Here is a 16907-nt window from a genome sequence, read left to right on the forward strand (position 1 = left end):
CTTTCTGAAATCATTATTAGCTTTCCAATTTCAGTAAATTGTGTAATTATCCGAAATTTAATTTGTGCTGATGATGATCGCTAGAAATGATTTCCACTTCGAGTCACTGAAATTCTAAACGTAGCGATTTACGATTTCTTTAAACTCGACATTATATTTTTCTAGTTGGGAAAGAGTTGTACAAGCAATACTGATCGTTCAATAAAAATACATCTTTAAAGATAGTAACATCGACAAAAGGTTCGAAGAGGAATTCAAATTTTTTCTTGTCTTAGTCCTAGCTTCTATTGGGTTGTAGACACAGCCTAAATATATTGTATGCATGGCTAGATTACAGGAAAAGGCTTCTGTGTTTCCGTTGAAGAGACTTAAAAAAGTTCTTTGAAGAATCTCTTAGAAATGCATACGTTTGAAATAAAGATATAACTAGAAATAGAAATGCAAGGAGAAATGAAATTGCCCGCTTCAGAAAACTGATTTTTTCTGAGTAGGGTAACGGTACCTTCATTCATTTCAGCTCCGTATCTCAATAAGCTGAAATATGGTGCATTCTGAGTGCATTCGTAAAAAATAACTGCAGTTTTATGCACAATTATGCCGTAATCTGATTTTTCAGAACCGAAACAAAGATATTTCATCCGATTTTATCATAATTTGTTGATTGGTAGTCGCGTAATCCTCAAAATAACGTGGTAGCTCCACAAATGAAACGATTATTAGTACAATAACCCTATGTAACATGAATGCATTTCTATAGCCATAAATTTTAATCTTTTATTGGTCTGGATTATTCTAAACATAAAATATAGTCAACACAAAAATTTTACATGATAGGCTCATGCAAATGCAATTCTTCATGTAAAAACAAGTCTTGAGACCAGATAACAAATTGCATAGTTCAAAAAGATCAAAGAATAATATCAACGAATTCCTAGTTCAATAAAATATAATCAGTTGTTCAAATAAATAGTTCGTCTTTCCGCAAAAATATGTAAAAGATTAATTTAATCAACCTTTCACTACACACCTTCTGAGCAAAATTTGTTTCTACCAGTACCGTTCTGATCGTCGCTGGTACTCTCTCTGCGGTAAATGTACCATCAAGCAGTTGTAGCAGGCTGTAGAATTTTGAATGTCTAGAACGTACAAGGATAAATGTATTCTACCGCTACCGTTTGCATCCCTGTAACACAAGTCAAGCATATTCTATACATAAAACAATTTGATTTTTATTTGACCTATTCTGAAATTCGTTTGTTATTACAAGTAATTTGTGGTTTGGTCATATGATGAAATATATTTACCCGCGTGTTATTCGATATAACATGGTTAAAAGACAGTAATTACAAGCAAGCTCGATTTTCAATTCGTAATTCGTGGGTATGTGTCCTCAACTAGAACAAACATATATTGAAACCTGTGTTAATCTATGTCTGATGTAAAGTTTCGCCGCAAAAGTTACTATATTGAACTCAGAGGTGAACAATTCCTACCAAACTAATGATGCGAATACAAATGAAAAACTACGATGTTCGTGTAATAAAGTTGATTCTATTCACATTCCAACTATCGCTTACACAATATACCTTCTGTACCATGCATTCAGAATGTTTTTTGTAGCGGTACGAGATTCTGCATCAACAGAAACATCTTAATTTTCCACAATTTACTCGATATAATTCCATCGTTGATTCTGCTTGTTTGTTAATGGAAGAAGACAACAACATTCTTCTCGTAACCCAGAAAGGTCTTCTAGAATATAATTACTCGGAGGAAACTTGGTATTCCCGCATCGGAAGACAATTTAAATAGTGTTCTAGTAGCTTAAAATTTTTACAATTGCATAGTGAACAAGCGGTGTTGGGAACTCATCAGCACTGCCAGTTCAACATCATTGATATCAGATTTTGTCAAGTGCAGAACGGCGAATTCTTTTATTATGCCGATGATACGATCCTCAATCTTTAGTTTTTACTTACAACGAACTGTTATTTCTTATATATTACCACATAATCAGTGCACAACCCGTAAATTTTGTCACTTTGCTTTTGCTACTCCCGGAATTCCTGGAACAGGAAATTGGGAAACAATGGGGTCAACAGAGCTTTTGTCAATCTACTATCGACAAGAATTTATGTTGAGCATGAAATGGGTGTTTTTAGTCGATTCAAATATCTGGAATTGTTGGATTAAAAAAAAAAACAATAGCAGTTGTTATACTACAGCATATACTACTTACTTTATAATAATAATAATAATAAAATAATAAACATCTAAATTGCTTGAATTGTTAAACCCTGTATCCCAGAATTTTGAATCATTGATGAACAGGTAGATAAATGTGTCATGTCTTCAATTTCAGAGCAGCAAAAATGACCGAAACTGATACTATTTTACACACCAACGGCATCGACACAATAACAGAAGAGGATGAATGTAATAAAACCCGTCCTGCTGATATCGAAGCGGACATGCGAGAGATGGAACGTCGCAAACGAGTGGAAGCCATAATGAATTCTAGATTATTCCGCGAAGAGCTTGAACGGATTGTTGATGGTCAAATGCGAGAAGGAGGATCTTCCAATATTTTACAACAACTCAGTGACATTATGGGGATGCCAGCCGCTCGTATCGGAAGTGTTTTTAAAAGCTCTAACTGTGTTGTTCCGATAAATGACATTCGTGGTGTTGAAGCAATGGGATATGAGAAAGGAGAAAAAATTCTGCGCTGTAAGCTTGCAGCCGCGTTCAGACTCATGGATTTGTATGGTTGGGCCCATGGTATTGGCAGCCACATAACGGCTCGTTTGAATGCTGATCAGGAATTGTTTCTGGTCAATCCATTTGGTGTTCTCAATCATGAAATTACTGCTTCCTCCGTGAACAAAGTGAACATGCAAGGACAAGTTGTAGAACAAGGAACAACTAACTTTGGCATCAATACTAGTCGTATGTTTTTAGGAAGCATGTTTTTGTACCAATAGATGAGAAATAGTCATTATTTACTCTATTGGAACAATATAAATGAATAGAAAATTAAAATTTTTCTTCTTTTACAGAATTTACGTTGCATTCCGTAATACACGCTGCAAGGCCCGACATAAGATGTGCAATATACGTTGGCTGTAACTCAGTTGTGGCAATCTCGGCTTTGAAACATGGTTTACTTCCACTGACTAAGGATAGTGCTTTGCTCGGAGAAATATCCGCTCACACTTACACTGGAGGTTCGTGAAATTTATTTTTTATATATTTTATTGAATTGTACAAATTTCCTTTTTATAAAGCTCTTCATGAACCAGAGGAAAAGGATAAATTGTTGAGAAGTCTTGGACCAGTATCTAAAGTTTTATTATTATCAAATCACGGTGCAATTTGCGGTGGAGAAACTGTAGAGGAAGCATTTTATACCGTCATGCATATAGTGGCCGCATGTGAAGCACAACTAAAACTACTGCCAGTCGGCCTTGATAATCTTATTGTTATTCCTGAAGAAACTCGTAAAGCTATATATGACGCTTCAAGAAAGCCACCAGAAGGTGTTCCAGCAATCTCTGCGGACAATAAGGAGCGCTCGCAGGTATGTAATTTATAAGCATACTATTGAATATGTAGGTATTGAACTAGTATATTAAATATCATTTTCTATAAGCTGCCGAAATGGAGAGTGGGTGGAGCTGATTTTGAAGCCCTAATGCGAATGTTGGATAATGCCGGTTTTAGGACCGGTTACATATACAGAAATCCTTTAGTCAAAAATGATCATCCAAAACCTAAAAATGACATTGAAGTACCCCCTGCCGTATCCTCATTGGGATATCTAATTGAGGAGGAGGAGCTATTCAAACAAGGGTATGTTCAAATTGAATAATCTTTGAGCAGTTAAGATATAATGTAATTTTTTCAGTATATGGAAGAAAGGTGATTTCCGCAAGGGTGGCGATCGTTCCAGGTGGCTGAATTCACCGAACGTGTACCAAAAAGTTGAAGTTCTGGAAACGGGTACACCGGATCCCAAAAAAATCACTAAGGTAGAGATTATCAAATTTGAAGATAATTAGTCTTTTCTCTTCGGTATAATATATATTTGCAAACATAGTTCTGAACATTTTTTTGAACATGTACGTAAACCGCTATTGTTATTATTGCTAGCTTATGTGCTTTTGAAGATTTCGCGTTAACGACCATATTCCCTCGAGAAAAATAATAAAACTTTTTATTATTAGTCCATCTGAGATGAGCTAATTCAATTAATAACTATTAAAATTAGAGGCCTACATTTATTTAACAAATAATAAAATTGTATATGCTATATGTTATTGGAGTGCGTCAGTAACTATTAATTGTGAAGCCAAATTTTTCATACTTTCACAAACCATCCCTATTAAAGATGTTTATTGCGACGAAAAAAAGTCTTTAATTGGAGCACAACCAAAACGCAGCAAAAACAAGTAGTTTAGTTCATAAAATAACTACATATTTAGTATCCTCACCATTAACCAAAGATATATATTTTCTTCGTAAGCATTGCTTCCTTAAATGTCATGTAAAATTATGTTCAATTTTCGCCTGAGTCACTAATTTGTCACATGAGTACTTCTCATAAGACAATTAATTTACTGATGATTTTTTACGAAGGCAAACGACGTGAAATGCATGAACATTTCAATAATTGTGCAGTTTGTTTTATGAATGATTGATTTGAATGATTTGTTATTCATATTTTATTAAACTAATTATAAAATTTGTTTACATAATACATGCATATAGGCTTCAAATGATTTTTTTTTTGAGAAGGTAAATGAAAAGTTTGTTTATTCGAAGTATTGATCATAGCTAGATACACATTTTTCCACATCTTTCTACTTCCGAGAGTGTTGCAAAAGTGTGAGTCGGAGCATTGTCACTCGGCATACGGTCAATTGGCATAAAAGTTGTTGGGCAGAAAAGCCGTGCTTTGAAAAGAAAACTGAAAAAATTCGTGTATTCAAAGTATTAAATATAGCTAGATATACGTTTTTCCACATCTTTCTGCTTCCGGGCGTGTTTCGAAGTGTGTGTCGAAGCTTTGTCATTCGGCATACGGTCAATTGACATGAAGGATGTCTGGCAGAGAAGCCGTTTGGCGTAACTGTCGTTTGGTATAAGGTGGCAATACTTCAAAACCCTTGTATGGAGCATTCCCATACATGTTCATAGACACAACTTATACAAAGGATATATGCGCATAGTTAGAATAAGTGGCAATAGTAAAACAATTATATCGCAATTACTCACTGCCCATATAGAATCGGATCGCGAAACGAGAATAAGCGACCGTTTGTTGCTTCAGAGAGAATCCCCACAGCAGCGAGTTAACCTTTGATTCTCAGACAGGTCATCGAGAGAAATTTGCTCTCGCACTGGTGTCTATTCTATGTTAAATGCATCATGCCGGTTTTTTGTTGATGCGATGATATCCGTCTCTCTTCGATGACACTGATTGAATCGAGTAAAGAGTTGCTAGTGAGCTTTCTTTGATACGATAAAGCCATCCTTGATTGAAAGAACTAGTTCTCGAGAGCCGTTCGTTCTTTTCATAGTTAGTTTGCTTGTTGAATGACTAGCCAAGATACCGTTCTCTTCGGAGTCTACTGTTCTCGAAGAAAAGGTAGCGAGCAAAAGAAAGGTATATCGATAATTATATACAGAAACATTGATCGCCAGAACCCGTGGAATTTACTGCGGAAATAAAAAAAATCGCTGGAGAAAACACACAAACCTTCCCAAGAATAACAGTCGTTTCACATCGATATACAGCCGCTGCATCTCCTCCAACAATTGTTTCGAGTAGTGGGCCGACACCAGATCTGGGCAGAACACCGCGTCTTCGCACTTATGGTATTTCTTGATAAACGACGCAACTTCTGACAATCATTTCGAACTATATATTTCCCCGTTCACGGCCAGCCAAAGCGAAAGCAGAACGGCTTTGACATCCCTTTCTCGCTGATTGTCAGCCGCCGCAGTACTTTCTTGGGGAACTGTGGGTGTGTGAAATGAAGTTTGCCTTCCTGGGGGAAGTAAAATGCGAAGTGCCCTGCCAGTCGTTACCATCCAGGATGAGATAGGCCTCATCGTCCATCAGCACCGCTACGTTGCGATTCTCCGGGAAAATCGAGTTGATCATCTTATTCAGCCGCTGCCACTGCGTTATTGCCTGCAGCTCCTAATCCGGTGGTATCGAGATTCGAGTTCTGTTTCCTGACATGTATGTTCATGTTTGCCAGGTACTTTTTCATTGTTTGGCCGGTTGCACCGACCAAGCCCGGGGGAGCCCGGCCAAACGCATGCAGTGACGTAGCCACTTTTCCCTCCAAAAAGCTCTTCTTGTCACTAAGGGTCGTCGGTCGTCCGGAATGAGGCTTTTTTTTTTGATGCTCTGATTGTTATCTAATACCACAAAGTGCCGCATGATGTCCGTTTCTACGCGACGGGGTTCTTTGAACGCGCACACTTCTGAACGGATCTGCTTCGCTATTTTTGCTTATTCGACTGATAAAGCTGTCACATTTTGTCTGCTGACTCAAGGGTTACTATGATTGATGCTGCATGGGTAGTTTCGAAAGTGCGGGTGAAGGTAAACCCATGAAAAATCAGCAATTTTTGTCAATTTTTTTTAAATGCAAACGTTACCGTCACGGAGAAGGAGAGAGAAATGAAATCGGTTCAGCAAGGCTGTCCAACAAGCGGTTTATGTTTAAGTATTGATCGTTATTCTAAAATTGGAATATTTTTGCACAGACAGAAAAGCTTTGCAATCACCGACTTTTGAATTGAGGCTCGGATGCCGAATGTCATGTACCATCCGACTAGGTACTTTAGTACTTTCATTTTGTTGGTACAGTATGTTACATAAGAGCATGGTCAATGTTGTGAGAATATGAAAAGACTCAACATGAAAATATTTTTGAATATTGTTTTATTAGATAAAAAACTTGCATGCAAATACGTTAATAGCAAGTCCAATCCCCTTTAGCGTTAATAATGGCTTGACATCTTCGAGGCATACTTTGAGCGAGATTTTGCGCCTTTTTTTAAAACGACCTCCAAATTTGTGAATTCGGCGAACAAACTGTTTCAAATTGTGTGGTGGGTTTTTCACAAGCTTCATCTTTATTTGAGCTCAAACGATCTAAATTGGATTGGTATCGGGCGACTGAGAGGGCCAATCCAAGGTCACGACAGCATTTTGCTCCTTTGCCCATTCAAGACATTTTTGCACATGTTTTTCACACAACATCGGTTTTTGCAAAGTACTTCGAAATTTTGAATTATTTGCAATCAAATGTTAGCGAACAGCTCCGTACGATATATTTAAACATTTTTTGGTCAATTTGGAAGCACCTTCGCGTAAAGTTAAGGTAGCGCTTCGCCGTGGTCAAGTCGAAGCGAGACAACTCACTGCTTTCTCTTGCTTTGTCGCCGAAATTTCACTCTAAATTGCAAATTTCTCCAATACTAACCCGATTCACGAAAAATCAAAAACATACGATTGTAGGTAAATGATTTTACTATGCATTTGGCGAAAAATTTTAGTTAGAAAGCTTTTCTTTCGCGAGATTTCGTGCGAGTTTTGTTAAACCTTTTGTTTTCTTTTTTCCATTTCTCGCTATAAACAACTCGCATATGTAGGGATGTGCTACGTTTTCAACAAAGCTTCAAAGCTAGTAGCGATGAAAATCATTACTGATTTCTGGTTCCACTGAAACATGGATAGAAATTATTTTACAAAGTAGTAACACTTACTTACATTTTCTACTCATCTATATTCAACGTTTACGCAGAGAGAACGGAAAATGAAAACAAAAGAAATGTTGTTAGCGTCTACCACATGTGGCATTTTGCACACCCCAATGCATGCGTTGACATTATGTGCGTGCGAAAGAATAAGGAAAAACTCATTTATTTTTAAAACTCGCACGAAATCTTTCGATAAAAACGTTTATCAGGCACTGTTTATATACGAATCGATAGAAAAATTAATTATCTAGAATCGTATGTTCTTGGAATTTCCGTTTTCTTTACCGTTTTCTCACAATTTTGGGTAAAGTGCGTGAAACCCCGGGATAGGCAGCGAACTCCCGTGACCACGGCGAAGCGCTACCTTAATGTCGGATTCTTCAAAAACAGATCACAAATCTTTTTCCGACAATACACCGACAGAGCCGCGATTTCGAAAGTTGTCGACATCTTTCTCCTCTTTAAAACGATTCACCCACTTACTTACTCACAAAATGTTTCAACTTTTTCATGTATTTCGCCGCGGCATCTTGGGTCATTTTAGAACCTTTCGGGTGCGAGTGGGAAAAAATTGCTTTGAAGCGCGTAGTGTACGCGGTACTCATTTTGGAAAAATGCTGAAATTGAATTGTAAACAATACTGAGCTGATTTATTCTCGCATTGCATCAAGGACACTACTGCTGTCTGTGTTAAAAGCCGTCCGGCCCATCTAGAGTAAATTTGTACATATGCTGAAGAGCATGGAGAGAAATATACTCCGCAGAAGGAATTGATCGAGACGCGTGGTTGATTCAAAATTTATACGCGTCTCACTGGCCTCAGTTCTTAAAATATAGTAAATGATGCAGGTGTGTTACGGGTTTGGGGCAAATTAGGATGGTAACCGTCGAGAAAAGTGGTAATCCCAATATGGAATGTTGATAGTACGGGGTCAGCTAACGAAAATCCGTTGGAAGTGGCACAATAATTCGTGCTAGTAAAGTTAAAGTCTCCAACAATCAAGATTTCGTCGGTCTCTCAATGTGTGCTTTAATAAGGGGTAAATCAATACGGAGGAAGGTAATCACACAAACAATACAAAATCCTTGTGTGTTTTCAACTAGCTGAGCTTTCAATCGACGATGTACTGCAATAAGCACTGTATTCTCCTATACTCTTGGGACTGTTACGAATGTTATGATCAGTATGGAAAACTTCGTAAATGGATCCGTACCCTAGAACGGATAACGATATAAAACGTTGAATTTCTTTTTAGGTACTGGTCAATGCTTGTCTGAGGCTTTTTGATCCACGGAAGAGCATACTTACTAAAAATACCGATATAGTCCTTGTTTACCATGTCGCCTTCTGGAATGAACATCGGGACCACTTTTTGCCATCAATAGCCACCAATACAAACACCATAACACTAGCAGGATGCTTGGTCAGATATACGTTTTTATGCTGGTCGACCACATCTTTTACAGGAAGAGAACATACATAGAAATTGGTTATTTAAAATTCAAATGGAATCGACTGTTTACCATCAGCGAACAGGATTGCCAGATTTTTGCTTGAAGTTCAATATTTTCTTACATCGCTCTACCCGTAGCTCCCGGATGCGCTTGGTAACCATGTGAGTTTGTTTTCGTGACTTCGGCTTTGTCCCGAAATCTTCCTTTACGATCCGCAACGTACGGTCGTTGATCTCGTGTTTCTTAGCCATTTTCCTCATTGGAACGCACCGAATACACCGAAGATGGCAGCATTAACACTCGGGACACAAGCTCGCCTCGGATACCCAGTGGTCACATTCGCGAATAGTTGTACTCTATTTTTTGGTCTAAGACTTTCCACGGATTTCCATTTAAACAGGTGCGCTGTGTTTCATTGTACAACTCGAAAAAAATGCACTTCCGGGGAAATTCGCGGGCACCTATTTTGCACCAGTTTTCTTTTTCGAGCTGCATGCGTGCAAACCAATGCCAACAGAAATGAATAAATACTACTATAAATAAATAAATAAACTGTGCAAACTTTACAAAACTGTTTCATCGATGAATTTTCAGCGCATAACACAAATATCAACACTGAGCGAGTGGAATCAATAAAAATGACATATGTCGTTTTCGTTTTTAAATTGCACTACACTGGTGTAGCGAAAGCTGCACTGAAACCGTTCGTTTTTACCAATTGCACTACACCAGTGCTACACTTTTTCTGCACCGATACCACTGGTGTAGCACTCATCAAAAGTTTGGTGTAGCTCTGTGCAATGGAATCGTGTATTGTAGTCAATGGTTACTGTTTATGTTTTCGTCATTTTTGTTCGTTTATTCATGCCTCAGTGTAGCACTGCACCGGTGTAGTGCAAATTAAAAACGAAAACGCCAATAAGTAAATCGTTTTCTTCTATAAACAGCCTACCATGCTGTAGATTTTGCTAAAAAAAATTAGTAAATTATTATCAGATGATTTACTTTTATCATTTCAATAGATTTTTTTTTATTTCCCGAATTTTTATTCAATAAAAACTAACAAAAATACTTAAATTGATTATCAATCGGCATTGCCACCACTTGCAATCAATAAAATTCGACCATATCTTCAATTAAGGGTTTAACAGCAGTTTTAAATCAATCAGCAAGCATCAGAGCTTTCCTAATTGTTACTATAACAGCGCAATGACAATTTTCAAAAATAAGGATAATCTGGATGCTTTTGTTGGATTTCTAAGTTTTAAGGTTTTAAGTTTCAGAATATTCAACACACTTGCAAAATTGATGCCAAGTCTCAAGGTAACATCAAGATTTCTAAGTTTTAAGGTTTTAAGTTTTAGAATATTCAACACACTTGCAACATTGATGCCAAGTCTCAAGGTAACATCAAGAAAATTTTTAATAAAATTTCAGGGTTTACATTGCTTTCGATATAATATCTGTATTCTAGCCGATTAGTTCTAAGGTGGTAGCATACATAACTAATTGAAATAATCATTACTTAATTTAAAATCCTGAATTTTATTGGTAGATGATCTGACTCAAAGTCAGTTCACTGCAAATCTGCAAGAATCAGTTCAATTGTAGAAGAATTTCTCATAGATTAGTTGGGCTATTCGAAATAAAACTGGCCTAAAACCAGCGAAGAGTTCATCATGAAGAGCTTGTACTTTCTTATTATTTTTCTGATTACTCCACGAGAGATGCCTAGCATTTAGAATCCTGTTTGGAAATAATAGATCGATATCTTGTGCGTTTTAATCACATAATCACACACGTTTCTCAGAGATGACTGAACAGAACTTACAAACTTAAATTCAAATTAAAGGTCTTATGACCTTATACAATTTTCCTGAGTTTGATTTGGGTCTGACTTCCGGTTCCGGAATTCTTTCAAAAGTTTCCGAAAAGTTTATCCAGATCCGACTTTCGGTTCCGGTGTTATAGTGCGATTAGTGAAAATTTTCAATTTCATGAGTATTTTTCACAAGCGATGGCGAAACGAGGTGAACATTTTTATAAAACTTACTGCTAAATTCATCTAGTTGACAGATCTTATAAAACTGCTTTGAAACTACTAGTCCCCTGTTTCCTCTTTCGAAAGCATCAATAATAGTAAAGCAACGGTTAAGCCGGTTTTAACGAATCATGATTCAAATTAGAGCTCTCATTTTCTTTAAATATCCTATGCAATTTCATCCTGATCCGGAATTTGTTTTTATGCACATATTGTTGACATTACTCATACGCTTGCAAAGAGTCTTGCTCCTTAAAAATGACAATGCAAAACTACTACGCGACGGTACGTGCGGCTTTGCTCCGTTCGCAGCGTGCTTTGTTCAATTTCGTATAGCGTGCAGGGTTGCCGTCCCAGGTTGGTGGTTCAATGCATAGGACGCTGGTCTTACAAGCCAGTTGTCGTATGTTCGAGGATCCATAGTACTAGCCATGCAATGATTCTGTACATTAAGAATCGGCTGCGAAGTCTGTTGAAACAGAAAGGCCAAATTCCACAAAAGGAATGTAATGCCAAGACTTTTCTTTGTGCATGATTGCCACATTAAAATTTATATTTTCTTGTGAAAACTATGTAAATTTCTAATACTTTTATTCAATTTGTACCTACTTGTTTGTGTTATTACAAGATCATGATAACGATGCTTTTCAATAAAAGTGCACGTATTGCTTTTCTCATATATAAAGTTTATACAATCACTTGAAAAATTTACCCGAAAGGCTAAGGCCGAAGGCAGAGTGGGTGCGAGAAACTGTGCCGAACTGGTGACTGACATTAGCAAACCTAGAGCGGGAATGATATTAGCAGCAAATCAAAGGAGCCTTGTCAGAGTACAAGCGAGAAATCTGCTCAGATTTCACTCTGACAGGGTCCCTTTGATTTGCTGCCAATATTTTTCCCGCTCTAGGTTTGCTAATGACCAGTCACCAGATCGGCACAGCTTCTCGCGCCCACTCTGCCTTTGGCCTAAGTGTTCTATATAATTCGACACAGCTCATCGAGTTGAGCAATATATGTGTCTGTGTGTATCTGTGTAAGTATATGTCAAATAATGTCACTCAATAAATAAAAAATCTCGTAGTCCTATAGGTTGCTATTGAGTTTCACACAGTCATTTAGAGCGACGAAGAGTAAAATTCTTCTAGATTTGTCTTAAAACTGATGCAATTTGTAGTTACTTACTAAACGAACCGACTTTGTCTATACTGATTCCAAGTTCCTGGTTCCAGAAGTACCAGAAGTATTGGTCAAAAGGTTCAAAACGAGACTCATTCAATTTTCTCAGAGATGATTCGATCGATTTCCACAAACAGGCTCAAATAAAAGTTCCTATAGTCTGTTTAATTTCATCCGATTCCAGAACTATAGGGTAAAGTGTGTTTAATCATTTAGTGCGACGATGCCAAATGAAGAAAAATTCTAACTGTTTACAATTTGAAAAGGTTATGTTAGTTTATACCCCAGATTTAAAAAAAATTGACAAAATCTTCTGGTGATATTTTTGAAAATATAAATAATATGAGAAAGGCATTATTACACCACTAGGTGGATTAAAACAGGTTTTTTTTTCGAGAAACGGATATTTTTGGCGAAGCTTTCGATTTAGTGTGTTCTCTCTGTGGTGCAGACATTTATCTTTGCTTTTAAATTTTTCAATTATAGTAAAATTGTTCCCTGACCTTTAGCTCAGCAAAGGGACATGGGCGCGTTGTATCAAATTGATCGTGATACTTTTCGATTGTGAGGCAGTGTCTACCAGACGCACAAAAGTGCACAAACGGATGGTAAACTGTCAGGGATGAACCAAATATATCGAAATGCGAGAATTTTATATAATAGTATTGGACGAAAATTGGACCTCCAGAAGTATCTTTGTGAAAAATAGTCTTGGCGGCCTTATGCCCTGAATCATACTGACAGTGTCAAAAGGGATAGGAAAAAAACCATTATAAATGTTTTGTGTAGCTCTCGTTTCATTCATTCAACGTTGTCAACTCTATCGATGATCGATCGATCGAAGACCTACCGTTTCGTCCAACTGAGCTACATCTGTATTTGAGTTAATCATATATTTTTCCTCATAATATATTCCACATTTGTGCCACTTTTTAGAAGATACAAACTTTAGTATTTTATTATCCCGGATTGTAAAAGGTGAAAAAATTATTCTCGTGTATAATGTAGTGTTGTGACAAATAATATATTTCATATATACACCTAACTAATAATGAATTATTAAAACGAACGTCTGGCTGTTATCCAAGACTCTGGATGTGTCCGGACTATGCATAAATTCAATATACACGAGAAGCAATGAGTATGACATTTACATTTAACAATGTAAATGATGGTCACAATGTCTTGCTACTATATTTGGCAGTAAAAAAAATAGATGATATGTTCCATGGAAGATAGAACTACCCTAAGGAGTGTATCGAAAATAAGCTATCCACAAATTTTTCTTTCAAACTAAAAATTGATCCTTTATTGTACGAGGTTAAACTTGAGCATAATGAAAACCGGATGAAATTTAAGTTATTCCTTCACGAATTTTCGAACTTTTGATCGAACGCTCTTCATCAAGTTCCGGAGAAGTGTTGCATCGCATTTTTTGGACGCATGAGCCCAATTTTTTTAAAGTCCTGCATGTTCCCAGCTGCCTTACCAGTCTTCTTGAAGACCCTCTTCACGATGGCCAAGTTACGTTCGATGGGTCGAAGGTCGGATTGATATTTTTCTCAACGAAATTCATACCCTTTTCCGCAAGCCAATTGAGAGTGGCTTTTGCATAGTGAGCCGACGCTAATTCCGGCCACACGGTGTACTATACTTCTTATATAGAGGCAGGAATCTCTTCTAGAGACACTCAGATCGATAGATTTCTGTTTTAATAGTTCCATTAGTGTAAGAAATGGTTGACTTCAAACCACAGGAACATATTGCTTGCCATACCAGTACCTTTCGACCGAATTTTTCCACTTAAATCGACCTGTCCGCATCGCTCACATCCTCCCCAACGACGACAGTAAAGTATTGTGATGGTTTTAACACTGGCATGATGAATTCCAAACCGCTTCAAACAAGTAAACAAACAAAAGCTGACAGCCAAACGCACAGTATGCTATGATCTGAGCATAAAAAAACCATCACAAATACATGCGTACAACACAAATGTAAGTGGATAGCTTATTTTCGATACACTCCTTAAATGTGGATTAGAAAAATCCATTTGGCCTTATGCGAAATAAAGCTTTTGAATTCGCTCATTTATAACAGTACATGCAAAACTATACTACAACGATAATAGTCACAGTGAATTCTTGTCAAATGGTTCAGGAGCCACCTACATTTTTTTTTGAAACTACATTCAGAAGATACAGATAGAATTCTTAATTTCGACTCCTCTGGTAGAAAATAATAGTTTAATTACATGAACTTTTCTACTCATCACCCTCTGGCTTGTGCGTAATTCCTATGGCTCTATAATTTGTGATATTCTTTCACTACCAATACTACTTAGCTGGTTTAATTGCAATAAAACCACAATAAAAGCTGAAAGTTTGCAAACCCTTGATTTAAAACAGCACTGTATACGGACGATGGAAATTTTATCATTCTCCTAACAATGCATGAATAAAAGTTATAGAAACAATGAATCAAAATGTGTTGACAAATATTTCATTCACCAAGTGTTCAAATCACTTGTATAATGACGAGGCAATATTATATACTTGAACCGATTCAGTTGTCATTATATTTTACTCATGATGGGCTATTAAAATGAATGTTAGCATAAAATGGTTTCTTATTAACTATTGCTTTCTCTCAAAAATGTGTGAACCCAAAATTTTGTTTTGTTATGAACCCAAAATTTTGTTTTGTTATGAACACAAAATTTTCGTTTTGTCGTTGTTCACTAGACCAACGAGGTGCCACTATTCTCGCTGTGTTCTTTCAAAATTATGCTAAATGATCGTTATACTAAACGGCTTTTGTGTTAAATAACCTTTACGCCAATTGGCTGTATGCTTAATAACCGTCGACGAAATAGGATACTACCGAAGCAAATCTAAATAATGACATGAAAAACAAAATAGATAAATAGTATATTTAAATTTCACCGCCCAGCAGTCTCTGGATTACTCTGTGCCTATCCACGCTAACAATATTTGAAAGTATTAAAACATTGAAAATAAGACCCTTTTTCCAATGATCAAATAGAGTAAGATGATTGTATTCAATATACTAGATCAAATTAGACGCAATAAACCAGTTAATCTTTTTTGAAACAAAAAAAATAGTTTTTTACTAAACATCAATTATATGAAACTGGTGTGTTTATAATTTGTTCTGTTTGATAAATTAGTATTCGTTATTACTATGACTACTACTACAGTTGAGTTACATTATTTTTCTTTCTAAATTTTGTTTTAGTGGATTGATGCAAACATTGAGGAGGTAAAATAGCATTATGCGTCATTTTATTTGGGTTATACTATCTATTCTTCTTATTACTATTATTTTGATTATTGCTGTTATGGTTATTATTATTATCATCATTCTTACTATTAAGAAAATAAGCATTCTAGTTGGATTAATTAAAAATAAATCACCGAGTCATCGGATTTTTCGTGCTTATTATTCCGTAGAATACATGGTGCATCGGTCTTCTTTTGTTATTCACACTAATACACACTAACGAGAATAATAATGCCGCTTTAGCCTCTACCGTTGAAAGAAAAAATAGCGACTAGTATATTCCAATTTCTAATTCAATCACTAATTTGGTAAATACTAACAACTAATCTGAGATTACTAAACTAACTTCTAATTAACTGCATAATATTTGCTTATTTAAGCAGTGATTCTAATTATTTAATGTTTTTTCTCTACAATATATACAATATATATATACATATATATATATATATATATATATATATATATATATATATATATATATATATATATATATATATATATATATATATATATATATATATATATATATATATATATATATATATATATATATATATATATATATATATATATATATATATATGTATGTATATAGATATACATAAATACATTTTTGTGCTAAAAGTTTGTCGCCAACAATAGTTATACTATTTGTTTCTTTCTTCGGTAGTGGGTAGCGGAAGCTTCTCCAACACATTCATCGACACCAGTAAAAATAGAAGGTGCGTTACAGTTCGTTCCCCCCAATACAAATCCGAAAGAATTTAAACGAATCCAGCAGCAGGTAAGTCTTCTTGAAACATACACAGTTAGATAAAACTTTTGGTAGTAATTTACTTGTTTGACACACAGATTAAAGATTATCGACGAGCTGATAAAATATCTGCTGGACCTCAATCGCACATCTTGGAGGGTGTGTCTTGGGATGAAGCAAACCGGTTGAAAGATGCAAATGTTTCCGCAACTGGCGATCACGTTGTACTCATGGGAGCAGCTTCGAAGGGCATTATCCAGCGAGGCTATCAACATAACGCTACCGTTTATAAGGCGCCTTATGCAAAGAATCCATTCGACTCAGTTACTGATGACGAACTGAATGAATACAAGAAAACTGTTGAAAAAAAGCGACATGGTGATTGTAAGTATG

General features: G+C 36.1%; 1 protein-coding gene across 2 annotated transcripts in view; it reads left to right on the forward strand.

Annotated features, from left to right (window-relative positions):
- Window positions 1–16907, forward strand: part of LOC131432829 (protein hu-li tai shao) — a 169430-nt gene that overhangs the window by 29908 nt on the left and 122615 nt on the right. Inside the window, exons 2-9 of one of the 2 annotated variants that reach the window (XM_058599367.1) lie at window positions 2363–2949; window positions 3060–3227; window positions 3288–3580; window positions 3653–3852; window positions 3908–4031; window positions 15713–15736; window positions 16431–16544; window positions 16613–16898. In XM_058599367.1, the coding sequence (XP_058455350.1) occupies window positions 2373–2949; window positions 3060–3227; window positions 3288–3580; window positions 3653–3852; window positions 3908–4031; window positions 15713–15736; window positions 16431–16544; window positions 16613–16898 (1786 nt within the window). In that variant the 5' untranslated portion in view covers window positions 2363–2372. The remainder of the gene's footprint in view (window positions 1–2362; window positions 2950–3059; window positions 3228–3287; window positions 3581–3652; window positions 3853–3907; window positions 4032–15712; window positions 15737–16430; window positions 16545–16612; window positions 16899–16907) is intronic. The other variant, XM_058599368.1, reaches the window with a different exon arrangement.

This window comes from Malaya genurostris, chromosome 2 (genome assembly GCF_030247185.1).
Source record: "Malaya genurostris strain Urasoe2022 chromosome 2, Malgen_1.1, whole genome shotgun sequence".
NCBI classification, from domain to species: domain Eukaryota; kingdom Metazoa; phylum Arthropoda; class Insecta; order Diptera; family Culicidae; genus Malaya; species Malaya genurostris.